This window comes from Strigops habroptila, chromosome 3 (genome assembly GCF_004027225.2).
Source record: "Strigops habroptila isolate Jane chromosome 3, bStrHab1.2.pri, whole genome shotgun sequence".
Taxonomy (NCBI): domain Eukaryota; kingdom Metazoa; phylum Chordata; class Aves; order Psittaciformes; family Psittacidae; genus Strigops; species Strigops habroptila.
The window spans coordinates 19603503-19631126 of record NC_044279.2 but is presented as its reverse complement, the minus strand read 5'-3'; the positions used below and the strand labels follow the sequence as shown (position 1 = coordinate 19631126).

At 40.3% G+C, this 27624-nt stretch overlaps 1 protein-coding gene across 3 annotated transcripts; it reads right to left on the bottom strand.

Annotated features, from left to right (window-relative positions):
* Positions 1-884: 884 nt before the first annotated feature.
* ZBED4 (zinc finger BED-type containing 4) lies at positions 885-26852 on the bottom strand. 3 transcript variants are annotated; one of them, XM_030480881.1, is made up of 3 exons: positions 26654-26832; positions 20658-20735; positions 885-6182 (listed from the first exon to the last, which is right to left on the bottom strand). In XM_030480881.1, the coding sequence occupies exon 3, from the start codon at positions 5743-5745 to the stop codon at positions 2257-2259; it is 3489 nt and encodes a 1162-aa protein (XP_030336741.1). In that variant the 5' UTR covers positions 5746-6182; positions 20658-20735; positions 26654-26832; the 3' UTR covers positions 885-2256. The 3 variants fall into 3 exon arrangements, with proteins under 3 accessions (XP_030336741.1, XP_030336742.1, XP_030336743.1); XM_030480882.1 differs by lacking the exon at positions 26654-26832 and adding an exon at positions 22029-22614; XM_030480883.1 differs by lacking the exon at positions 20658-20735 and having other exon boundaries at positions 26654-26852.
* Positions 26853-27624: the final 772 nt, after the last annotated feature.

The window sequence follows — 27624 nt, the reverse complement described above, 5'->3', positions numbered from 1 at the left end:
CTACAGCTTTCCGCAGGAGCTACAGCAAAGGCTGCCGTCAGAGGAGCCAAGAGACTTGTTTCCAGAGAACTGGGATTCTAAGGTAAGCTGGCTGGCTGCAGCACTCTTGCTGGGATGCTGTGGCTCTACAGTGCATTAAGCCAAAGGCCATATTTTCATTCCAGCCTTGAGGGAAAATTGTATCACTTGTTCAAAAAGAAAAACAAAACCAAATTCCTCATCATCTCCCCCCCTCTCTACTGGTTTGAGGGGATCAAACATCTCCTTTACAAAGGTCAAGCTTATATTCGCAGTTAAAATGTAGGGAAAAAATTGAGATAATAATTAACCAGCAACCATTTAAACATGTGTCTCAATAAGCTGCTTCAAACTCACCTACTTCCAACTATACATAAACTAGAACAAATTGTTTTATTACTGCAGAGAAAACCCCCACATGTGCTGTTCTCATTTAACCCCAGAAGAACACAGAAATGCTGACTGCTGATAGAATTGAAAGTTACCTTTTAAAATACTGGAGACAAAATGCAATATTAGTTTTTCCCAAGTACACTGTATAATAATTTACTTAAATAGTACAGGTGTAAACATAACTGATGGAATAACAATTGAAATACCTGAAACCATAAAATATTTAGAGAAATGGCATGTGGAAACCAAAGCCACATGGAACAGATTTCAACACATCTCCCTGAGGTTGAATAGCTTGAGTGAAAAGAACCAGAATCCAGGCTTAAGTCCAAAGAGCTAAACGGAAAACCAGTCTTGTCACATAGACATAGATCTGCGGTATATTTATGACAATTACAACTGTATCAATTAATTTTTATTCAAGTGTTGTCTTAAATCCATCTGGAAATAAAAGGCAGTGTTGACTACCACTAGAAAATTGCAAATAAAATGTTTAATTTCAGAAACTGAGTTCACCATTTATAAATACACTAAAACATAGTAAATGCAAAATTAGATTAGGCATAGGTACAGTATTTTAACAAAGCTACAACTTTTCTAAAAGGTCATAGGCAAATGATGACTTGTTTCCCAAAAAGTATTGAATGAAAACTGAAATGAGAAGATTAATCTTTCTAGAGTTAAACCATGGAGAACGTTCCTTTCAAATTAAAATGCTGGCTATTTTTTTCCGTCTTGAAATCTGTATCCCATTTGCCTGATGGACACCAACAGTTAAGAATCAACCCTACTACATAAAATTCTAAGCAGTGCACCATATCCATAAGGCTATTACTGAAAATCAGAAGATCCTTTATTTCTGTACTAGGAGCTTTACGACAGGCTGTTCTACACAACTGAAATTACGTAGGAGTAAGGGCTCAATTTTTACAATAGGGAACCTTATAATTTCAATGCACTAAAGATTAGAAAAGGCTTTAGAATGACACTAGAGTCTTCATGGTAAGTTTCTTGCCTTTTTTTGTACATGGCATTAAATAACAAGCATTAATTCACAAACTTTGATAAGACTTCCAAAGGACTTTTATAAATACCCAGAGTATTTCTGTAGTTTAATTAAAATGTAAAACCTGAACAGGAGAACCCAGAATGGGAAGTTTTACTACCGACTGCTGTAAAACTGACATTCCATATAAGCTCAAATTTAAGATTTATTTTCAGATATTAAGTCAATAGTCTCCTGTAAACACATGTTCCTCAATAGATCTTCTTAATCCTTTAAATACTTTAGGGCTTGCAGTTAGGAACATCACATGATAAAAAGACAGCTTGAACCCCATCTTTTGTGTACAGCTTTCTTCTGACAACTACAAAAGCTGTTTCGTTGCAATTAAAGCAATGTTCAACTAAAATACAGTACCTGGTTTTTTACATAATAATTGAATAAAAAACTACAGAATAGAACTGTGTACATCTTTTTTTTTTTTCTTTTTCCTTTTCTTTTTTTTTTTTTTTCCTCCATTCTATTAAAACAAATGACTGAGCTTTTTTAAAGTTCATTTACAATTATGGATTAAAACCTACATAATTTTGTATAATTTGACAAGACGGGCTATCTCTAGTGTGAACTTTTAAAAAACATATATACAATATCTGGCCTGAAGTACTATGAATAAGGCACATGTAGACATATCGAAAGCTAAAAAAAATGAAACTAAAATTTGGAATTACAGTCACTGATTAGATGTCATACATGGCCCCATTGGAGCAATTTAAAAATCCGAGTTATAGATAGTTAATATCCAGTGAGCAACAAGATTTAGTCTAGCAGTTTGTTCATTAGTTTCAATACTGGAAGTATATTAAAGGAAGATTCACTTTCAAAAAGATAAGCTTTTCAAAGTGTTCAATCATTAACCTTGACTGACTAAAGTTGTTGCTTTCATTGGATGTACTGAACAATCTCTCTGAAGGAACAATGCTTGGTGGACAACCCAAGAACCTGACAGCCAATTTTGACAGTACTGGCCAAGATGACTTCTTAAAGTTCCAGTAAGTTAGAGGATCACAGTTATGCTCAAGCACTTCCTCCTCCAAGTAAGAAAGCACCATTTCCTCTGGTAACTTTGCTCTCTCTTTCAGGTCTTTTGTTTTCTTCATGTCACCCATGAGTGACCAAAGATTATCTTCCCCATATGAATTTGTAGATGGTGAACCTGAATCGCATCCATTGGAAACAGGTTTATCATCATCTGAGGTAGAACTCATTATTTCCAGCTCCCTGATTAAGTCTTGTTTGTATTGTTCAGCCTCCTCTTCTGTGAATAAGGATGTTTTATACCGGGGATCCAGAAGTGTAGCAAAAATGTACCTTGGATCATGAAGCGTGGAGGACAATCTACTCACCATAGCTTCTTTCAAGGATTTTAGCATAGTATCTATGCCCATTGTTTCCTCAAATAGCATTTCTATTTTCCTGTTAAGTATATGAATCATTGGAATCACTTGGCTTAGAGTAGACATGTGTGTACTCATCTCCCTGCTTGCAGCTTCGAAAGGTTTGAGAGCATGACACACCGACTGCATGACTTCCCACTGATCACAACTTATCAGCTCCCGAAAGCTGCACTCTATTGACATTTCATCAATTGCTCTTTTCTGTTCGATAAGACGTTCAAGCATATGAAATGATGTATTCCACTTTGATGGGACATCTTGTATTAGCTGATGCTGAGGCAACTCATACTCTTTCTGCAACTCAGCTAACTTCTCCTTTGCTTTTGCTGACCGATGGACGCGTTCACAGATCTTTCTTGCAATACTAAGCAAATTCTGAACCATTCTCTGGCTTTTAATAGCCTCATTTACAATGACATTAACAGTGTGACTAAAACATTGTACACTTGAATGATCACCTTCATTTAAAGTTTTCTCTATGCTCTGATTATCAGTAACAGTAATCCCAATCTGCAAGCCAATGGAAGTAATCCATGTTTCCCACCAGTACTCTAACTGCTTTTGAATACTGATTCCATTGTAATCGCAATCGATCTGTGACACATTTAATAGGGCTGAACAATGGAAATCCTCACACTGTGGTCGAAATGAAGACTCAAATGTTACCCAGTGAGCTGTCAGAGTTAGATATTCTCGTGTTTGGTTGCTCATCCATATTCCAGATGTAAAATGGATCACTCCACTTTCAGCTTCTTTAAGATGAGAAATAATTATTTGTTTTACATTATCATACATATCTGGAATTGCTGTCCTAGAAAAGTAAGATGGAGAAGGTAAAGAATACTGAGGTTGCAAATATTCAAGCAGCCTGTTAAAGCCAATGTTGTCTACAAAAGAATATGGCTGAAGGTCAAGTGCAATCATTTCAGCTACAAGACTTGTGATTTTTTTGGCAACTGGGTGAGAGTCACAAAACTTGTCATTGGTTTCATCAAAATTTGAAGACCCTAGCAATTCTGTGCTCAGTGGCATGTGATTATCCGTCGATGAGGACAATACTGTCTCCGAGACATCAGTTTTCAAAACATTGTTATGAAACCGCTGCAAATGTCTTAGAAGGCAACTCGTGCCTAGATTCGTTGGCTTTTTCCCCCTACTTATTGTACGTCCACAGTGCATGCATACTACTTTTGTTGAATCTGCAGAACAAATTGAAAAGTGATTCCACAGTTTTGAGGTCTTCTTACTATTAACAGGAAATATAATTTGATTATCGTGTGTAACTATTGTAGGCAAGTCAGTCAACTTTGAGGATGAACATTCTGCAGAAGCCAAAGTGGCATAAGGAGAATTTGCCAAGCTCACGTCAAGAAAGCTCTTTTGGTTTCTAATTACATCGGGATGGCGTCTATATAGATGTCTCATCAGGCAGCTTGTGCCCACATCTCCTTTCTTACCACGACTTATCATACAACTGCAGTATCTACATACTGCTTTTAAACTGTCTGCAGGCGATAATGAAAAGTGGTGCCAAACTTCTGATTTAAGCCTCTTCATAATCCTTTTATTTTGCTGAAATACAGCAGTAGGTTCAAATATTAGTGGACCTAATCCCTCACACTGTTTCTCAGGAGAGGAAACAAAGGAGACTTCACCTATATCATCAGAAGATGACAGCATTGAGTCTTCCACTAGAGCATCTCCAGAAGAGAGATTAGTATGGATCTCCTCAGAGATTCTGTCTGGAGAAGAGGAAACAGAAGTTGATTCTTTCATTAGTTTTCCAGGAGAAGATGACATAGAATTCAGATCACTATCTGAGGGTAGTAAAGAAGGCAACAGAGTTGGAGGTGCAGTATAGAGAGGTGGTATGCTGGTACCACCCCCGTTCTCTTGCAGGACAATGGAACGATGGGCTCTCCACATGTGTCTTATTAAACAACTCGTTCCCAGGTCTTTTCCATTTTTCCCTCTACTGAACTCATTCATGCAGTGGATGCAAACAGCTTTAGAATTATCTAGAGGTGACAAATAAAAGTGTTTCCAGACAGCAGATCTCCTCCTGGAACCTGATGTGCTCTTTGGAATTACAACAGCTTTTTCTGCTACATTCTCTACAGTGTCATCATACTGGTTGTTGGGTAGTTGTGGAGACGACCCAACCATGACTTCTTCTTTGCTGCACTTCTCAGAAACTGAAAGATCTGGTATTTCCTCAGTAGAAACAATAGAAACAGATTCCTCAATTATTCGATCTGGAGATGGTATTTTAGAAGCCATTTTCTTGACCAGTTTTATGGGGGATAACATAGAACTCAGATCTCCAACATCTGCAGGCTGAGGTGCTAGTAACAACGTAGATGAAGAAAAGGAGGAGATACCTGGCATACTTCCATTTTCTTGAATTAGTACGGTGGGATGGGCTCTCCTCACATGTCTCATGAGACAACTTGTACTCAGGTCCTTCTCATTCTTACCCCTGCTAAATTCTTTCATACAGTACATACATATTGCTTTAGTGCTATCTCTAGGAGATATAAAAAAATGGTTCCAAGCAGGTGATTTTTTTCTGGAGTTTATGTTTCTGCTAGAAAGGAGGCTTTGTGTCACAGCTTCCATTGCTACATCATACAGCGTACTACTATACTGAGAAAAAAGAGATCCGTAATCATCCTCATTTTCTGTAGATAAATATTTGCCAGGGTTGTTGGTTATGAAGTTCTTCTCTTTGTCCTCCTGTTCATCACTGCTGTCCACATGTTTGAAATCATCTTGTTCTGTCTTTATATCCATTCTTTCTAGAGTACAGTTAATGCTGTCTTCTTCTTGCTCTACTTTTAAGTTATTGATTTTACCCAGTACAAAATTACCATCCATTCTGGGGAAACCTGCTTTACTCTTGTCTGTGAATGACAAATTCTTCTTGCCAAGTCTTCATTTAGCAATAAATACAGATAACTTAAAAGATTATTTAAAATTTGATTCAAATGATGTATCCTGTATACTGAATGCACAAACACAAATGTGTGTATGCGGTAAAATAACCTCTGGTTTGTGAATTCCGTATCCGTGTTGTGTGTAAGCAAATATGATTAGACATAAAACTGCATTTTAAAATTATAGACTTAATTAATGGAATCTTTTTTTCCCCCAGGATCAGGACATTTCAGGTCATAGATGAATGTTCTCAAAGACAGCTACTGTTAAATGCTTCATGTTGTAGACATAATCCTAAAAAATGAATGTTCTATTTTCTTGTTGAAGGAAGCCATTCTGTTCATCTTGATTGGGCAACTGCAATTCTTTTGCACCATCTAGAAATAAAAAAATCAGAAAACAAAGTTGATTAACACACTTCAAATAACTACAGTAAAGGTGAACTAAAAACATGCACTAAATATTCTGTAGGTTTTTTTTTCTTTGATATAAAAATAATCCAATGTCCTATTGAAAAAAGAAAACCCTCAAATTTTACTCAATACATTTATTGTGGGCAAATACACATCTACACACAGAGCTCTGGTTCAGCTTTGACAAAATCTAGAGTCCAAGCATCATTTTTGTATTTGCTTGGACATACATACGCCTCATCCTACACGCCAATTCAACAACTGCATAATCATACATACAAATACATATACAGATACACAAATATATACTATATAGGTATCTATCTACAGATGTATATAAAGACAAGCAGGCATTCAATCATGTTACTACAGAAATATGTACTTAAACCCAGATGTTAAATTATACTCCTGTACACTTAAAACTACAGCATTTTACAAGAAACCTCTGTAAGGGTGTCCAGTGGTGTCACATTTATCGATCTTCCTCTGACTATAGTCTCACATGGTTATATTCGTGCCATAATACTCACAGACAACACCATGCTACAGAAAAAGGCTACTTTTGGAGTTTCAAGATTAAGCCCTGAAATGCTTAATCTTGGCTATGCATATGCCATATATGCACTGACGTCTCCCAAGAGCACAACAACATCACTTGAAGCAAAGATACAAACAGCTGCATATGCTGTTGCCTAGTGCAGCACTGCCAGCTCAAGCTCCTCACCTACCCAAGGGTTATGCTAGAAGGCCCATTTACACCAAGACAGCTTGTGTCCCTCATGGGTAAAGGTTTCTCTCATGAACAATTCCTGTACAAAGAGTAGGTTTTTGAACTATAGTTGCATATACATCACAGGCAACAACAGGCTCAAAAACCAGACACCTCCTCCCCCAGAAGACGCTGTCTGCATTTGTCAGCCACTTTTTTTACTACAGTTCTATCAGAATCATAAATTTTGCCGAACTCCTTCTCACTTATTCTCTTGTGTCATTCATGTAGTTGCTGGTACCTTCATTCAAGATAACAAACATGTTTTGACCACACAGGTGATGCTACACTGTGCACTCCAATCAGTGCGCACTGGCTTTTACGGCTTTCGCTCTAGCTGAAGACAAAACACTCATCTGAAACAGGTTTTTTTAAGAACTTTTCACACAATTTTCATGTTACTCAAAAGATAAGAAGAATTTCAACAGGCAAAAGGCAAAATTAGCCATAGCTACAAGACACACACAAAAAAGTCTAAGTTGTATGCACAGAGCCATTTCCCCTCTTTCAAGATCAGTGCCATATTAGCATTGTAACCTATTTTAATTGCTATTTCTCTGAGGTCTGTTTATGAAAGCGATCATAAACACTTATTTTCTGTGGATTTCAGATTTTTGGAAAGCCTATCATAGCAATAACTTTCATTTCCAGTGCAGGGGAAGGAGGTGCAATCAGCTTATTGCAACTATTTAAGACAAGGGAGATGGAACAGTCAGAACTTCTAAGAGGAGGGCAGTAACTCCGGTCCTCTTTCTGTGAAAGTTTTAGCATTTGTGCTCTGCCTTTCTCCCTCTCAGAAAAACAAACAAACAAACAAACAAAAAAAAAAAAGGTATTTTCAGACACCAAAAGATATGAAGGTTGAGCATAAGAACATCAGCTGTAATGAAGGGGGAGGCTTGAAGAAAAGGAAAAAAATTTAACCACTATGCTGTACTTTCCCCAGGTTTCTGATATCACACCTAAGAACTCTGACAGCAGAGACTAAATTTACATCACTCAGTATAAAACTGAATGAAATGCAAGTTAGTGATCACACACGTACTGAAATGGAAGCATGTGCATCTGGGACAAGCAAGAAAGTGTAAGATAATCAACATTTTCAATAGAAATATTTTTTTTCAACTTTATTTTGATCTAATTTGTGATTTTGGAGCTTGTACTGCAAACAGGAAAAGCAAGAATATATAATAAGCTGTTGTGACTTAGGATCACAGAATAAAGGCTCACAAGCAAGTGACTCCATGCAGAGCTTACAGTACATAAATTATGCATGTAAGTGCCAAGTTACAGTAAGCACATGACAGATTCCTAGCTAGATTCACACAAAATACATGCATGTATCCACTGGCATCAGGTTCGGATAAAGTTGTGCACAATTTCTTTTCCCCAAAACAGGTAATCACATCTCTATCCTGTAATTCCTGCAATTTCTTCTCTATGCAAAATCAGTTCTAGCCTTTTAACAGAAAAATCCATGCAGATGCTTCACTTGTGCCTGCACTTACTGCTTAACATAGCTAAGCATAAGGAAGCTGTGATGGGAAGATTTGGAAACCTGACAAATGAGACCAGTTTCAAACTTCTTAACAACACTTAACTGGATCGACATTCATTAACAGTACACATTGCCAATGGTTAAGTTCTGAATCGTTATCAGCCATTATCACTACATAGTCAAACAGTTATGCTCTAATCATCTTTTCCTAGATTAGCTTTGAGCACACAATATCACCGAGCTGATGCCATTAGTTAAATACTGATGGCTATGGTCCTTGATGGTCTTAGTTGCCGAAGTTGAGGTGAAAAGGTGAAGCAGCTGTTTGGACTCCGGAGCAGGAACCTTGGAGGTAGACTTCTTTCTTCTCTATATCTCCTTGCTGCTGTTGGTGGTTTCAATGCGCATTATCTCCTCCACCAAAAAAGGGTGTGGGAAGCAACCTCATCTGCTCCTGACATTACCTACCTTCTTTTCTTTAGGACCATAAACTGTTCTTGTTCCACCAGAAATCTTTCCTGCTTTTTCTTTATCCTTTGTTTTGCTTGCAGATTTTACTACTTTAATTGATTCATATATTTTTCTGTCTCCTATTTGTGCAATTAAACATAATCTCCCTTTGCAGCTATGTCTTATTTCTATATCTGCTCTTAGCTGTGACATAAAATGATTCCATGCTCTTAGGAGGGTTATGCTATTAGCGGTGTTACAGAGTGCTTATGGAATCATATAGAATAGTATGGATTAGAAGGGACCTTCCAAGCTCATCTAGTCCAAGCCTCTGCAATGAGCAGGGACATCTTCACCTAGATCAGATTGCTCAGAACCACATCCAGCCTGGCCTTGAATGTCTCCAGGGATGGCACATCCACCACCTCTCTGGGCAACCTGTGCCAGTGTTCCACCACCCTCATTGTAAAGAATTTTTTCCTCACATCCAGCCTGAATCTCCCCTCTTTTACTTTAAAACCATCACCCCTCATCCTATTGCAACAGGCCCTGCTAAAAAGTCTCCCACCATCTTTCCATAAGCCCCTTTTAAATACTGAAAGGCTGCAATCAGGTCTCCCCGAAGTCTTCTCCTCTCCAGGCTGAACAACCCCAGCTCTCTCAGCCTTCCCTCATAGGAGAGGCATTCCGTCTCTCTGATCATTAAGAATATATCCTATGGCCAGTTACACTACTTCATGTGTAACTCATGACTGAGTTTAAAAGAAGAAAACACTAATTACATCTTGTCCACTTTATGGTTGTTACAGGTCTCTGGCTACAGAGTACATATTTTTTTGGGCATTGTTGCTGCCTTCTAGGAATGTAGAATAACTGAGATTCTCAGCGGAGACTTGTGGGGGCTGACAGATCACTTCCTGGGAAATCCTCAAAGTTGGATGCCCCCTTACAAGATTTGGCAGGTGATTTTGTCATGTCCCGTGTCCTGTCGTGTCCCCCATCCTCCCCCCCCAAACTTCTAAGCATGATCTCTACTGCTTTGAGTGTTGTTACTACATCATACTGTAAAATTAAGTCAAGCTCCCTCCCTTCAAACACCTCTGAGGGCTCAAACCAGAATGTTTTTTAGAATACAGTCCCCAAAGTGCTCAGAGTTAGAAAAATAGACGTGTTTTTCATCATGCCCTCCCATGCCAACTCTATGTAAGAGTCAATCTGTTTGAAACAGACAAACAAACACAACAAAAAGCCAGAACACTCCATCCTATTTTAAAATGTTACAGTAATCTAGAACAAAGTATGGATTTGGTTATAACCACCTTTACATAACTTATTTACCATGGCACACAAGCTACTCGAAGTTAAAGACTACTGCTAAACAAAGAGGCTATTCAATGAGATGGGAAGTGTCTTCAAAGGTACAAAAGGCTACAGGCAGTTAGCTCAAAACTACAATTATTTATGCCTTTGAAATCTCCTCAGTTAGATACAGACAAGCAGTGAAACAAAGAGAATGAAGAGTCACCTTGCAACAAAAATCTTCAAAGAAAATAAATGGAACTAGAGAACAACTACCTACCCAAACCTGCTATTCTATTAGCTCCTGAGTGGCTGTAGACAGCCAGTGGTTTGCTGTGGTAAGAAACCAGCAGAAACATTTTATAGGATTTTCCATTCAAAATGGGATTACTGAAAGTGTGTGGTGGTTGACAAGAGATGTCAGGAGAATGTCACTGATGCGAAGAGTGCCACAGCGGACTGCCATGACCAGGAGAAATCACTGCTGAAGGAAGGGGGTAAAATAAAGAGAAACACTAGTGTCTTGGGATCACAGAGACAGACATAAACACACAGAGAAGTATGCAAGAACACTGAGCCATGAACAGATTAATTGTTTGTAAAGCAGATAGTGGCCCGTAAACTTTAAACAATTTTAGGTTGAGTAGTCTGGCAATAATAATAATAGACTTGATGATAGTACAGAATCATAGGGCAAATAATGGTCTAGAAAAAGTAGTTTAAACCGCAAAAACCTTTAAATTATTATACAAGTGCATATAGCGTAAATAAAAACACACACACCTGCAAAATGCAAGAGTACTTGTTTCGAGAAAGATGCAAAATCTGGAGACGAAGTGAAAGCAAAACTATTTCCTACCTTGTAGAAGAAAAAAAATCAAGAGTAGTGACAGATTCTGAGTGCAGGAGGTCCATAAAAGCACATTAAAAACAACTTGCACAAGCAGACATCAGTTATAGAATAAATCGTGCTAATCCTTTTTATTTTTTGAAATGTACAGGCATCATTAAAAACACAAAGTAAAAAGAAAAATCCCTAGAAGAAAGAAATACAAGGAATAAGGAGGACATACTTTCATAAATGTACAGCCTAGATGAACCTCACCTCTTTACAGAGTTACAAATCCTTCTAAGAAGGAAAACTAAGAAACAGTAACATTTTTCTCTATAGAAATTTCCTCTAACAAAATACCAGTTCACCCATAAAGAACAGCAGAAGTTTGAAAGAGAGTGAGCATTAAAATGTGGTATTAGAAGAGTCTGCACAATTATCATGTTAGTCACACTCTGGTCCTACACTTGGGTCTCACTGAAGCTCGCAGGACTCTGCACGGGTGTGTAAGCACGACCTAGCGCATGTAGACAACCAACAGGAGAGAAAAGAAGAGGAAGGTAAAGCCACCTTTAGTATTGCATTACTTTTCCAGTCACCTAGAAGGCAGATCTTATATTAACCACTAACTGCTGTGGTTTTACAAACGTATTCTCTCCAACTTGCAAAATACCCTCTCATGTCCACAACCCCAAATGCTTCATCTGGACAAAAAACCAAAACCAAAACAAAACTCCCAAAAAGTAAAGTATGAAGGCAGCACCACCAATACTGTACACTGCTCCTCGATGACAGGAATCGAATGTAAGAATTAGGACAAGTAATATTAAACGTTTTTATTCATTTTATATGAAAAAGTTGAAGTTTATAGGAATTTGTGTACTTCACACAAAATACGTAAAAGCACATACACAGGGGGAAAAAAGACAAACTATTACTTTTACAAGTACTCTCTTTTACTGCAGAAAAAAGTCCTGATGTTAGAAACAAAGTATTTTTATTTAAAATTTCAATTATTTAGTATGCTTTCTTCCCTCGTCTAGCTTAAAAAAGCAATATATAGAAGTAACAGAAACACAACCTTTTTTAATACTGGCTGCAAAATAGTGTCTACGTTTAGCTCTTCTGTCACAAGCTACTGGTTGTACAGAAGTCTAAATTTCCCCCTCCATGACCCCGTCCCAATTAGAAGAGCTGTAATATTTTATCTTTCATCTTTTGTTTTTGTTCTACCTATTCTGCCATTAGTTCTGCAGGGTCATCTCACTATGTGTCTTATCCAAGGTCTTACCCTCACTAAGGCTCCTAAGTGCTCCTGAAACACTTGCAGAATGAAAAAGATGCTTCTACAATTATTTTTCAGATTTGATTTTGGAGTGAGACAAACATTTAGAAAAATCCTGGTTTACAAACAAGGAACATCCATGAACAGATTTTATGTTTGTGTAAACAAGAAAAGACAATTCAGCTCTCAGACAGGGGCTGGTGGTGGGAAGAAAAGAAAAATGGAGGGGATTATTTCCTCCAAGGCTGGAGCATTTCACAGATGTGTGGCCAGACAAGCAGGATGCCACATGCGGGACCTCTGACAGGCTGGAAGGCAGGAACCAGGCAGCTCTCAAGGGTACCACAACTGCTGGGCTTCAGGTGCTGGAAGAAATGTGGCAGCATCCTGGCAGGGCAGGTGATGCCCTCAACTCCCTCATCCCTGAAGAGAAGTCAGGAAAAATTCCAAAGAGAAAATAACATATCCAGAGTAACGCATAAGGAAGGAATGAAAACATGCTTTGGAAAGTGATGGGACAAAGGTACGTGCTCAGAGGCTTGGGAGACAAAGCAGGAAGAATGAGAGCCCTCCAAGAATGGTATGTGAGCTCCCTGGTGCGCGTATGCGACCTGTCAGGACATGACACAGAGACCTCCAATATATCCAAGTATAAAGATCATTCATGCCTCTTCATGTTGCTGAAAAACTCAGTGTGTGGTGTGAGCTGGGGCCTAAATCAGTCATTCCAGACAGAAAAATCAAGGTGTGGAGAGATGAGTATTATAGCCATAACTGTAATCACTCTGGGCACTCAATCCTAATTGCAAATGCAGGAATTTAGCTAAAGTAGAGACTGAAAAGTTAAAAAACATTTCCAGCTAAATGTAAATCTTTCCCCCTTTCTTGCCTCCTGTCCCTCAAAACATCAAATAATTTTACTGTGAACATGGACTACTTTATACTAGGCAGTAAAATAGAGCTGCTAGTGCCAAATTGTATTTCCTTGGTTTAGGGGTTTCTGGATTTTTCTGTCTTCTAGGTCCCCCACCACCACTAACTTAACAATGATGTAGGAAGATAACAATCAACAACACAGCTCAGGTTTAGACTGTTGTTAAAGGGACAGTGTCGAGTTAAAATCTAACCAGCACACAGAAACTCAAACTCCTCAAACTCAAAACTTGGCCTCTTACTCTTAAAAGCCAGGTTATTTTGTACATCTGTTTTCTCCTCTTGCTGCTGTAAACATCAAAAGTCTCTGTTTATTAATCATTTTTAGGTAATCCCTGAAACCTCAGGAAAGATTCAAGAACTGAAAGCCTCACCTTTGTACAAATACCTTCATCTCAAACCCTGTATCATCTATATCATGGTGTACGGAAGACAGCGTGCGCACCAGGTCCCCCTGCACAAAACTACACTGGTTCTTAAACCGATGTGTAAAAGGAGTGAAAATAATTCATAACAATGGCAAAACTTCTGAGAAACAGCATGATTTATGGATTAGCATCATTAAAAAATACTTTGAAATACACACAAAGCAGAAATGAAGTAAGATTTCATTTTAAAACTTAATATTTTGGGGTTTGGGGAGGGTTTTGTTTGTTTTTGTTTGTTTGTTTTTTAAAGAGGATCTGGTTCTTAATTCAGCTTTTACACCAGTATAATCCCCAACCATAAAACTTCCTTAAAAGATTAAGATAATTTTTAAATACATTTCATATTTGTTATTTTTGAAATATGCTATAAAGACATTTGTGCTAGCATGTGGATTATTCACATCTGGCTGACATTTAGTTCTGCCATCCCTATGTAGTGTCCAATCAGATTTGCTAAACATGCCCAGTGCCCAAATGTTTCATCAGACCTCAGTGATACAGGCTGATTGCTCAGCATGTTTAAGAATAAAGCAGGTGTCTGATATAGAGTAGGGAGTCAAAACTCAAGCTTATTTCTGGAGAAATCAGTCTTCACAATTTATTTGACAATTTACTAAGCATGTATCTATTTGAAGCACCATCCTCCACCACCTAGGCTTAAGCAGCACTGTTATACACTACAAAGCCCATAGCAAAGAAATCCCCATTCCACACAATTTCAAACAGCATTTATCTTAAAAGTAGAATAAAAATGCAAAGCTAAAACAACAACGAAAAGATCAACTCAGCCAAAACAGCGTCACTCATTTCTGCCCCAGCTGTTACCAAGAGATCACTCATAAAAAGCAGATCTGTCACATTATATAAATTATGTCAACATTTGACTAGGATCCAAATTGCCTCTTAAGTGTTGAAGCTTCTTCTCATTATCTGGTATGATACTGCTGAAGCAATACTTGCAGGATATGTTTCTGTGCTACTGTTCACACTTAACAAATGTCAGACGTGTCATTAGTTAAACTGCTGATGTTTTAAGCAACAATTTCATCAAACTTTGAACAGGATTTTCCCTACGTCTTACACATCAATTCAATATTGCTCCAAGAGAAAGCTACAGGAGGTAATACTTTTATTTTGGTATTTTTATAATTTAAAATTTCTGACAAACAAATATGATATACTAATACAATGGGATAGTTCTTAATGTTACAAGAGATAAGGTGGTTTTCTTCAGAAAAAAATGTAGATTTTTACAAACAGCTGAAGCATGTATTGTTTGGCGTATAGCATTTTTAGTGCAGGACATCAAAGCTGCTTGTAGCATCTCATGCTGTACAATTTGGGGCTGAGGGGAGATGCATGAAGGTTGCAGTAACACAACATGAGGGTAAAATGCAGAAAATAAGAACAGAGTAGGGAAGATGCATTGGTATTACCATGGAACAGGAAACAACACACAGACAAAAACACAGTAACAACAGGTATGTTCTGAAAGAATGAAACACAAAACATTTACTCCATGTTGCTAGAGCACAGCAGCCTGCTTTCAGAAAAGCATCAGAAAATTGAAAGCAAAGCTCCTCTGATGTTTCTTTTGTCAAGTGATCAATTCCTCTCCCTAGCCCACTACACTGCTCTTCCAGTTTACAGCTCAGTAATGTAAATGGAACAGGATTAAGACAGGAAGATTCTTTCCCTGATGAGTCCACCTTCTTAGCTTGCGATAGACTAGACAACAAACATTTTAGTGGGTTTGGCTTTGTTTATTTTAAATGTCTATCTTTAAACTCAGTGGGGGTGAAAACATACAACTTTTAAGGATGATTTCAAACAGTTAAAAATTAGACACCTATGAAGGAGAAAGCTGAAGGTTACAAAGCTGAATAGGTAAGATGATGAAGAATGAAAATGCAGTTAAAGAAAGGCACGCCATGTCTTGTGTACAGTAAGTCTTCCTGGAACTCTTGCTGAAAACACCGACATAAGCATAAACCTCACAAAATGTAAAAGGGGTCCTTTACAGAATGGAGTATTATACTGACCTGTTTCAACTATAATTTTTCTAAAATAAAGAAAAAAAGAAAAATTGAACAATACCTGTTGAACTGCCAAGACTATCATATATTAGTGTCTATTTCGATACTAACCAGATCAAGTCTGAAGAGGTCTGTTTTAAAAATTCTTCATAGATACCCATTAATCCAATTCTGTATTCATATTGACGACGGTTAATTACATGTCGTCAGTTTCACTTGTGCTATGGAGAGGTTTCCCATGATTTACATGTATCATGGTCATATACATGTGATATGACATAGGACTATGCTTATGTATACTGTAATGCTTGTGCACATAAAGGTAGGCTAGAAAGCAAATGCAGTTCATAGTCCCTGAAAAGACCAAATAATATTTTCAAGAGGATAAACAGTAGTTTAAATGTTTCAAAGTGACTTTTTACAGTGAAGCTTAATTGTTCTTTTGTCACAAATATTGAAGCCAGAAGATAACCTCAACTGCAAATGATTCTCCATGTAAATCAGTTTCTTCTCTGTACCAGGTATTTTTTCTTCCTCATTTGAAGAAATATGGCTAGATTTTACTTGAAGCAAGGAAAAGACCATATTTTCACTAAATATATTAAATATAACAGAAAATAATATTCACAATACCATCCAAGATAATTTTTACAGACTTCAGAAATACTTAGTTTCATCTTGACAACAAGCACAAAAACTGCAGCAAAAACAATCAGGTAGCTAGGTAACTTTAATGCCAAGCTTCCATATCACACACAGGCATAAATGATCATGCCCATGGTAGAGGTGAACTTCTTATGCCCCTTTCTAGTATTTTTTGTCACTTGGTATGTTCATCAGGAGCATCTGAAATTTTCACCCAATATCTTGGTTTAAAAAACAATGGACCTCAGCTCTGTCCCTCTCAAAACAAGCATTCCTATTCATAAATGGGGGAGAGGGAGAAGTGAGTGTACAGATCTCCCCATTCACTTGTCAACCAGCCTGTCCCCAACCTCTATGACAAGGGGTCTTCTCCCCCTCAACATCTTTTAGGGACATACTCTCTTTGCCTTCAAGGCAAGGTGGGACTCTGAAGCAAAGACCCAGCTGACACAGGAAAGCTGACATTGTTTCCGCTAGCACCCCACTGAACATTAGCAGGAAGTACAAAGAGACATTCCTGTCCCTGGCGAACAAATAGCTGGGTCATCTTCTCACAAAAGAAATGGTTTATAAGAGAACCATCCTGCTGCCATAGACGCAGATTTTAATTTGAGCAAATAAGGTTTTGTTCAAGGAGCTAACTAAAAATACACCAAGAATTTTAATTAAGAATAAAGCTTTTTCTAGTACCTATTCTAACCAGTGTAGTTCATGAGTTTTAATTCATGTAATGCAACATGTAATTTAAATACACTTTACAGAATAAGGTTACACAGGCATTTTATTCGGAGCAGGATCCACAATATTTTTAGTACAAGGTAAAGAAAAGGCTAACTCTTGCTGTTCCCATTTGCTTGATTTCTATTACTTTACAGAAGCCAAAATCTTTATTTCAATTAACCTAATATTTTGTCAGGTATAAAAAAAGGAAAATAAATAAAAATACTTAGAGAAAAGAGAAGGATCAGGAATCTCCCTGTTCTTTATAAGGATCACTGTATTTCCTCTCATAAATGGATTATGGTCTCCCCACAGCGCAGTAAGCCACAGAAGACAACTCAAATCACTGGAAAATGAAAAGAACAGAACCTCCATTCCTCCCGTTTCCCAGTGCCAAAAGCAAAAATCTTGCCACCAGCGTGGTCTGCACACTTTGGCTCTCTGAACGGTGACCCATTCTTCCTACCATTTCAGCAGCTACTAATCCAAGTCACAACAAGTGAAAACCTCTCATGAGTATTACCCTGCTGTCTTCTGGTTGGTTCCCCTTTCCCCCCCCCATCTGCAGATATGCTCCCACAGTTATTAGCATATCACATTCCCACCTTTACTGCTAAAGAAAGAAGGGGAACCAGAGAGTAAAAATAGAAAATATGATATGGCTGCCATTATCTATGCCATTTTAGCAAGGATTTGTGGTCCCAAATGCTAAATAAGAAAAGCTCACAAGAGGTGGGAGCCAGTAGTTGGGTGGGAGTTATAAACAGAAAGCAGTTTCCACACTGCTCTTTCCTCTTCCACCTCCTCATGGCATGTCTAACACTACCAGATCCCTTTAATCAGGAACTAGATTTTCTTCAACCATCTAAACTGCACATAAAAGCTACTGTATACCATATGCACTGGAAGACGTTAATTTTTAAAGTGGATGATAAAGGATGTAGACTTGTAAATTTCTGACCTACCAAAACTTAAAATTTTAACAGAGAAGATAACAGAATCTGGACAGCAGAATATTCCCATCTTTGTTCTCAGGAGACTCCAGCCCCATATAGGTACCCATTCTTAGGGTACCCATTCTCAAAAGAGTGCCTTCTTAATCACAAATGAAGACAGCATCATGGACAGAAGGAATGTCTGCAAAATGCCAGCTCTCTGGGCTGCAGTACTCGACTCCACGAGTTCGTATGCAATAATGGAGACATTCAAGGCCAGGCTGGACATGCTTCTTTCTGCGCAACCTGATGTAGGTGAATATGTCCCTGCTCATTGCAGGGGGATTGGACTAGATGAGCTTTGAAGGTCCCTTCTAATACAAACTATTCTATGATTCTATGAATTCTACACTGCACGGTGCAATCTGTATGTGAACGCATCACATATTGCATATTGATACACTGAAACATAGGAAAAACAAAGTCAGTCTTTAACTACCATGCCGTGAAGGAAAAATGCCCCAGCAAGAAATAGTATGAGATCACTTAAAATAGTATGTATTTTACATATTCCTCGCATTTCACATTTTCCAAAAGAAACATGTAAAAGTGGCAGTCTTCTGTAACACCTTAACAAAACAATTAAAAAAAATAATAGTCACAAAGAATTAGAAATATGTTCTATAAATGCATTTTTTAGGCTGGCTAAAATTATCTAAGTTCTATTCCAGAGTGCTTACAACCTGAATTTCAATGAAGCACATGAATATGACAAAAAACAGGTGAAATGTATACACTTTTCTGTCGGAGCTCTTATTGGCATTTAATGTCTTTGACACTAACCACTTACAGATTTTATTATCTATCAGAACAACTGAACTTGCAGTTAACAGTTATTTCATCTGGGATTACAATTCAATAAATAGTTCTTGAAGTACCAAGACCAGACACTCATTTTCAGTAGACAAGTAGTACTAAAGCGGATATTTTGATTGAAAGCTTTTAACCTTGAAAGTCACATTAGAAAGGCACTATAAAATGCTACAGCGCTTGACATCATGTAATGAAATGGTGCGAAGCATAGTGACCTCAAGATGAGTATACTAGAATTCAGCATTAAATACATGAAAATGAGCTTTTGGATATTGTAGCAAAAGCAACATTGTCCCTTTTATCAGATTTCTTTACAGTGGTCTAGAAGCGACTGAAAAGACTGCTCCAAATGACAATTACTTGTTCCTGCTCTTTGGCTATGCCACAGACTTGGAAAGAACGAGCAGTTCATTTTTGCTTAGACTCTGATGAAGAACGATCCACAAGCAGATTTGGTATGTAATAAAATCCCCCACACCTTCTGTATGTGTCACCCAGGAAAACTTTCCTTCAAGAAATGAATCTGAATCGTATTTTTATTCTTCTTTTCCTATGGAGGCCAGTCTTATAAGGAAAGGCTGAGAGAGCTGGGGTTGTTCAGCCTGGAGAAGAGAAGGCTCCAGGCAGACTTTACTGTGGCCTTTCAGTACTTAAAAGGGGCTTATAAGAAAGATGGGGTGAAACTTTTCAGCATGGCCTGTTGTGGTAGGACGAGGGGTGATGGTTTTAAACTAAAAGAGGGGAGATTCAGACTAGATATAAGGAAAATTTTTTTACAATGAGGGTGGTGAAACACTGGAACAAGTTGCCAAGAGAGGCGGTGGATGCACCATCCAAGGAGACATACAAGGCCAAGCAGGATGTGGCTCTGACCAACCTGGTCTAGTTGAAGATGCCCCTGCTCATTGCAGGGCGGTCGGACTAGATGAGCTTTGAAGATGCCTTACAAGTCAAACTATTCTATGATTCTATCACCCCACCAAGACTTCCTAGCTCAACATTTTACTTATCCTAAACATTTTGTCCATCTGTTGCCAACATGTACGTTAACCAATAATCTAGGCAGCTTAAAATTGAACTATTTCATCTAGGGAGGGGAGAAAAAAAAATGAACAGAAAGCTCTGAAACACTATAAAACATGACATTTATTGTAAATCTACATGTAAATGCTGATCTGCATATGAACAACTTTTTCTACTGCACCTTAGTCAGGAATCTCAGGCTTCCAAAATATCTATACTCAATAGCTCAAACTGAATACATAAAGGAAAAAAAAAAAATGTTTCAGACAAAACCCTAGAAGAAAATATTAAAATTTACTTTATCAGTGACAACACGAAAATCTGAGTAAGATGAGTGTAATCTGAGTATAGGATGAATGTAGCATGTAAACTACTTCCCCCTTTTTAAGAGGTAAACTGCAGGGTAAGGAGAAATATATGCCAGCTGTTAGCACAGAGTAAGAGGCACCTATAAATCATAAACTAGTTACCATTACCATAACACTGTAAAGATACGCAGGCTCCCAAACTTAATTTTTAAGTCTCAGGCACTCACAATAACCTCCTCCTAAATTATTAAACTCCATCCAACTCAATGCACAGGCATAAAATTATTCATTACCCTTATCTACTGGCTTACTCTAAATTAATAACAAGACAAGATCCAAAAACAAACAAGCTGCCCACTAGTTTATTGAGAAAAACAAAACAAAACCCCAAACAAAAAAACTTACACATCTGTTCCACTGCATGCAGGCGGCTTCATTTGAGGTTAAATACTTGCTACTCAAACTTATTGATGATGATTGTATCTAAGGAAAAGAAGAAAGTAATTCCTTTTAATATATTTTCTTAGTCTTGATAACTGTCACAGTGGCAAGTCATAGGACGTCCTGAGTTTCTTTTTAGGTGACAGCTCCAGAAGTTGCACTTGCATGACTAGCTCTCACCTTTTCCAAAATCCCTAGCCTTCATAACTGAAATAATCAAGAAAAAATGGACATGTAAAATTCTAGAAGTCCCGAGCAAAAACACATAAACACAGATTCCCCATCCCCCAACGAGTACTAAAAGGATTTCAAAGTCAAATTTTTGTACTTGTCTTGGCACTGCTCCATTTTTTTTTATGCTCAGGGACGACTACCTCCCATGACGAATGAAACCAAGCCTATACTAGTATACATATGTATACTATACCTACGAGATCTCAAAGGAGCTTGCCGACACCTTTCAGTGCACCACAGGATTCATCTGGCAGCTAGTTACACCTCTTCATTAGCTCAACGTACTGCTTACATACTGCACCTAGCATGCGTATTAATCAACACGCAATAGCATTGGATCAACACAAGATTATCATTCTTCACGTATGAGAACGGAACGATTGCAAATGGAGCATATTAGGTCAGATAAGTTGACTTATCTGTGACTTAGCCACAAAACAGACCAAAACAGTCTATCACAGGATATATTTTTGGAGTCTTGCGTTTTCAGTCCCACTGACCATTACACAGACACGAGTGTCACTGTGCAGAGGCAGCAGCTGTCTCACTGCCCCAGTAGTCTAAAAAAAAACCCCACCAACCAAGAAATCTTTTTGCCATCTTAGAAAATCCGGAAAGCGAACTTTGACTCCAAATCTGACTGCAGAAAATGCTGGACTCTGCAGTGCTTAGTGGTCAGGATGCTGCTCTGGCCTCTTTTCTAAACTTCATATGGCTCAGGCATCAACAGAGATTAAATCAGCAAAGCATTCTCCTCAGCAGTCAGTGCTTATTGCTCTTACTCGGATTGCAAGATGGTGACTGATATATATAAGATGCACACACACATATACACGCTTTTTTCCCTTGAGAAAGAGAGCACCTCTCAGAGGGTGGAAAGTCCTGACTGCTGGCTCACCATGCATTATGGAATGAATTATACGTCTCTTGTACTGACATTTTCACTTCAAAATACTTCCATACTCTCTCTTAAGCAAGTGGAAACATCTCCAGAGCTGTGCAGCTGGCTGCTTTGACTGTTAAGATGAGACACTTCAGCCATCCCTTCTACACCAAACATTTAAATAATGTATACGAGAAGCCAAGGAGACAGAGACCCACCCGATACAGAGTTCTCAGCAGGAGCAGTTAGGGAACTCTCCCGAGATCTGGATTCAGCTCCTCGGGCAAAGCAGGGAAGTGAACCTGGCTCTCCCACATTCCTTGCAAGTGCCAGAGCCACCAGACTACAAGCAAGGTAGAGTACAAATAATGCATTTATCCTCCCCAAAGGATAAATGCCTCAAAACCCCACAACCCTTCCATTCCCATTTTCCCATTCTTTCATTTGTTAAAGTTGACTAGAAAAGAGTTTCAAGCTGGGCCAAACATCTCATTCAATTCAAATTAATGTTTGTATTTTCTTGACTGTTTATTTTAGTGAGAAGAATAAAAAAGAAGAAGTCATTTTAGCTGGATCTGAGCTAATTTTCTTTAGAGGCAAATATTGATTCAAAAAATAGCATACAAAATTACAGCAACAGGTAAGCAGCATAATTACTGAAATGCTACTTAAATTAACCTATTTGGGGCAAAACTGGAACAAATTCTTTGATCACCGCCATATGAGACAAATATATTATTAATCTTAAATTCCTTTTTCCATACATTTTGTACAGAATCGCAAGAGCGTATTGCTAAAATATGTCACAGCTGCTAAACCAAGCCTATTTTCAGGCAAAATTTTCAAGCTATTGATTTCTGAATTCCAGAACTGCCTTTTGTATTAAACATACAGAGAATCTGAGCGCTCAGTGAAAAAATTACTCTAACACACCAAACGAAAATAAATCTGTACAACCCTAGTGAATGTAAACCAGCAGACTCAAAAACAAAGAAAACAGAAAAAGAAAATCCAACAAGCTCTCAGACAGCTATAACAGTGAACTGGTAACCCTATAACCCTCGGAAGAGGGATCGTCCAACCCTACATGTCATTACAAAGCAAAGGGGGAAGGGAAAGAGGCAAGAAACGGAAGGGAGGCAAGTGTGCAGTAATAGCTAAACAGAGCACACAGGTTGCTTTATAAGTTTATGAGTCTGCTTTATAAGTCTTTATAAGTTTAAATAAAGATTATGATGGTACTGTAATATTTCTTATGTCAATATCCATGGAAAAACAGTCTTACACAGGTTATAGGAAAGATCAATACTTCACTTTCGAGTACGTTGTTCAATATAAGAAAATTAACAATTTGTTCTGAGTTATCACGCCTGAATGAAAATAAGGGCCTTAAAATATTTCCTGTGCTTTAACAACGTATTATGCTCTGTCTCACAAAAAAAACCCCAAAAAACAAAAAAACCAAAAACACCCAAACAAAAAAAAACCACAAAAAAAAAAAACAAAAAAAAACCACCAAACCCAAAACCCCAAAAACCTCCCTCTCCAAAAGAAACCCCACAACAATACTACATGGTTAAACTATGTATCACACTAATTTAGGATAAAAGTTCCTCCACTGTGGGGGGGAAACAATAAAAGCTTCAGTTGTTCTTACTTTTTGTGTGTGCTTTTAAACCCTAAATTTCACATGAAAACTATCTTTAGGCCACAGAAACTATTCAATTTTTTCATATTTGGTTGAAATCAAACAACCCCATAGTTGTGAATGGACAGATATTGATGATGCCAGTAACAAATGCAAAACAAACAGCTGAAGTTGTACAGAAAACAATGCACATCTGCCACATGCAAGAGAACAGCTTTCTGTGCAACCTGCTTTGAAAGCGTACACTAGAACAGATAACATTATGTAAATGACATGAATTTATGTCAATACTACTAAAATACATGGATTTTCCCTACTTAATAAAAAAACATCAGTCATGCAGGTAAGTGAAACATGATGATCTACATTGTGCAAAATCTCCAACTCAGCCTTCTATAATACTCTTTTCTATCTAAATCTAAACTAATATACATGTATCATCACACCTAACTACAGAGAGTAGTACTCTACAGAGAGTATTTTAACTGTACATTACAGCATAATACACTCATTTTGAAGATGAGAAATCCTACAAATTAAAAGTGAGCATTCAAAAGACAGGATTTACAAAATCCTCTCATACAGAGTCTTCACTGCGAATGGCAGTAAAACGCAGTAAGGTGTTGGGAGATACAACATCTGCATTCTTCAGCTCAAACTTTCTCAGAGCCACAAAAAAAAAAAAGCCCTCTAAGAAATTATTGTATTTAGGGTTCTAAAAATTAGAAGAGAACAAATTCCAAGAAAAAGGGGAGAAGAAGATGATATAATAGGCTCAAAGGCCACACCAACCAGTAGCTATTTCCTATGACTTAAAGAGTTTTTCAGGACTTCCTTCTGTAATACCTAGTTGTTACATATCATTGACAGAAGATACTCTACTGCATGTGTATAGACAATTTTAAACAAACATGTGAAATTCAGTTGCCCTCCTGTATTTCCAAAGGACCTGTTATAAGCGTTAGTGATGTATCATGTGTACAGAAGCAGACCCCCTCTGCAGTAACCACCCAAGACCCTGTGACACAAGCCGCTCTGCAAACACAGTTCTCGCTCAGGACATTTGCAGTCTAGGTTTAAAACGAGCCAGGACAGGTGGAAACACCAAACAGAGGGAGAGGCCATAGCAGACAAGGTAACAAAAAGAAAGTAAGCACTACTGTAAGCTCATCACCTAACCTTCCACTTTGCCTTTCACATTATCATTGAGGATGCTGTACTGTCACAGTTTTACTGTATATAGAGTAACACTATAAGAGTTACGGTTATTCAAAAGTACAAATGTTTAGAAAACTTTTCTCTGAGATGCGTAGTTTAGATCTTTCGTTTTACTCATCCTCAGTCAATTCGTGTTATCTGTCCACTCTGGAGAACTTCTACAGAGTAAGTTTTTAAACATCTTTTCAAGTTGGAAGATACCAGCAACACAAGTACCGAAGTAGAGACATCCTGCCAAATTAAAGCTTTCTGCACATTGCCTGTTGGTCTTAAACCTATCAGACAGCACTCAGATTTCTAAGTGTCCACAAAAGAATTTCTACTGCTTTTAATATACAGTGAAGAGATGCAAGATTTTTTTGGACTCCACCGATCTCCACACTAAATAATAACTGGGATGCCCCTGCCCAGCACTTGTAGAAATACAGGCTTTCCAGCAGCAGCATGGTATCTTAGGGTCAGTTGATAGGTCTTCCACACTTCACTACCCCCAGCATGTACTCCAAGAACATCCTCCCAAGGGCGCACATCCATGCCTGAAGTGAAACACTGCATTTCTGAAGATAACCTTTAGAAGAAAATAACTGTACTCACCCTCTTGAAAAGCAGAACACGTGCACATACATAGTGGGCCATACAGACAACACCGAGAAGTATGCTTATGTTATGGGGGCTTGAAAGACTTTCTCTGCTTGGCATTACAGGCATAACATGACAGCTTATGCTGAGTTTGTGAAATCTCTCAAAGATACCCCCCAGAAACAAGACATGGCTGCTTCTAACACATAAGCACTACGGAGAAAGATTGGGGAAAGAGGACTTTTTTCTACACTGCAAAGCCAAACACTTCTAGACTTAGCAGTGTAAGTGGAGTCACCACTAATGCAAACGAGGCCTTTTACGTTCCAATGCATTAATATATGTTTTCACACTTTTAGCAGACCATACGTGCAGCAGGCAACTTTAAGTGTATTGGACACTCTCTGAAAACCAGCATTATAACGCAGCCAGCCTCTACCATCAGCAGCTGTCTCAGTGGGGATCTAGAAGTTACAGAAGACATTTTTCAGCAAAATACCGTATCCCAAGCAGAAAACAAGACAAGCAGTACGCAAATGTTAAATTCTGCAGTTTTTCCACAAGCAACTTTCCTGAGTAACTCAGCCCAAGAGGGACGGGGCTGGGCATATCACCCCACGCAAGAAGGGATGCAGCGTTAGCCGCCTGCCCCCCTCGTGTTCCGCGTTCTCAGGAGGAAACGCTTTTTAGACCTCCCTTGGCTTTTCAGCCCCGGCGCTCGACTAGCCAGCCTGTGCCCGAGGAACCCGCCCGCCCGCCGCTCCCCGCGCACCTCGGCCCGCATCGTGTGCCCTGCGCGGAGCCCTGGCCGCCCGCTGCGGGGGGCAGCGAACTCTGCCCCCCCAGGGCTGCCCGGGCCACCTCCGCTCGGGGTGGCAGCGGCCACATGGTCACTGCTCCCGCCAGGTGGGAGCGGGCACGGAGCCCCGGCGGGTCTCGCCGGCCCGGCCCGCGCCGTGCACAATACCGGGCGGGCTCGGGGCGCCGCCGGTGGCTCGGCGGGCACCCCTGCTGGGTGGGGGACAGCAGAGCCTGCCGGGCGGTCTGGGCCAGCACCGAGTCCCCAGGGACCGGCGACCCCCGCCCGTCGGGCCGGCCGGACCCCCTCCCGGGGCCTCGCAGACAATGGAGCCAGCACCGCGGGCCTAGTCCCCAGCTTCCTGCACCGCCCCGCCGCCACACGCCCCCTCCCCGGCCTGGCGGCGCTGTCCTGCGGGCGCTCCCGGGCGGGACGGGGCACCGCCGGGCCTGGGGCGCGGGGCCACGGCCGCGCAGGCACCAGCGCCGCTGAGGCAGCACCTAGCGGTGGCGGGTGAGAAGGGGGCGGCGGGGATCGGAGGAGGGCGAGCCAGACCGCCCTGCCCGGCCCCTTCCCGGTGCCGGAACGGTGCCACTCACCTCCCCGGGCGACCGCCACAGGGGAAGCCGGAGGTCGCCGCCGCCCGGCCGGGCCCGAAGGAGTTAAAAGGAAGGGCCGGGCAGGACCGTCCCATTCATTAGCCGGTCGCTTTGTCTGCGGCCGCCGCCGTCGCCGCGGCGCTGAGCAGCCTGCCCCGGCTCGGTCCAACGCGCAGCGCGCTGCGCAGGCGCCGGGCGCGGGGGGCGGTGCCAACGAGCGGCAGCACGCACGACGCACAACATGTCATCCGGCGGCGGCCCGCAAAATGGCTGCCCCGGGGCCGCGGCGCGAGGGGGCGGTGGCTCCGTGCCTGGCCCGGGGCGGTCGCGGGTAGCCGGGTGTCCTGCTGCGCCCCCCGCGGTGGGGCCGGGGTGAGACGCGAGCGTTCTCCGCACAGGCGCGGCCGTGGCGGCTGTTCGCTCCGCCCGCTTCGTTTCTGGGGCGGCTGAGGGGGGCGGCGGCGGCGCCGTCCTGGGGGTTCCTGCGACACCGCAGGCCCCGAGGGACTGCCGGGGCCTGTGTCGGGCCGGCAGCGCCTTCCTCGGGAGCCCGCGGGCGGAGCGGCCGTTCCCGTTCTCGCAGCGGGGGCTGGCGGGCGGCGGGACCCCTTCTTAAGGAGGTGCCGGCAGCCTCCCCTGGCCGAGGCCCCCAGGAGCGGCCTGCATACGCGCTGTGGCGTGGGCATGCTGCTGCTCCGAGCACAGCTCTCACCTTCTCAGGATTGTAGCCTGCATTATGCGTACTTGGTTTTGAAACACCCACCTTGATGTGTATTTGGGGTCTAATGCACACTTAGGTTTGTTTTTGGGCGTTGTTTTGCTGTATTTGCAGCCACCGTCTGCAGGGGCGCTTCGGGAAGGATGCTTCGACCTGATCTGTGTAGCCGTCACAGGGAAGGCCGTTTGGGGGTGAAGGATATGCCTTGCGTCAGTTCAGCAGAGCACTGACTCGCTGTGTTCTGGAGATCTTT

Excerpts from the sequence above, each read along its gene's own strand:
- ZBED4 (XM_030480883.1), bottom strand. The coding sequence starts at position 5,745 with ATGGATGGTAATTTTGTACTGGGTAAAATCAATAACTTAAAAGTAGAG.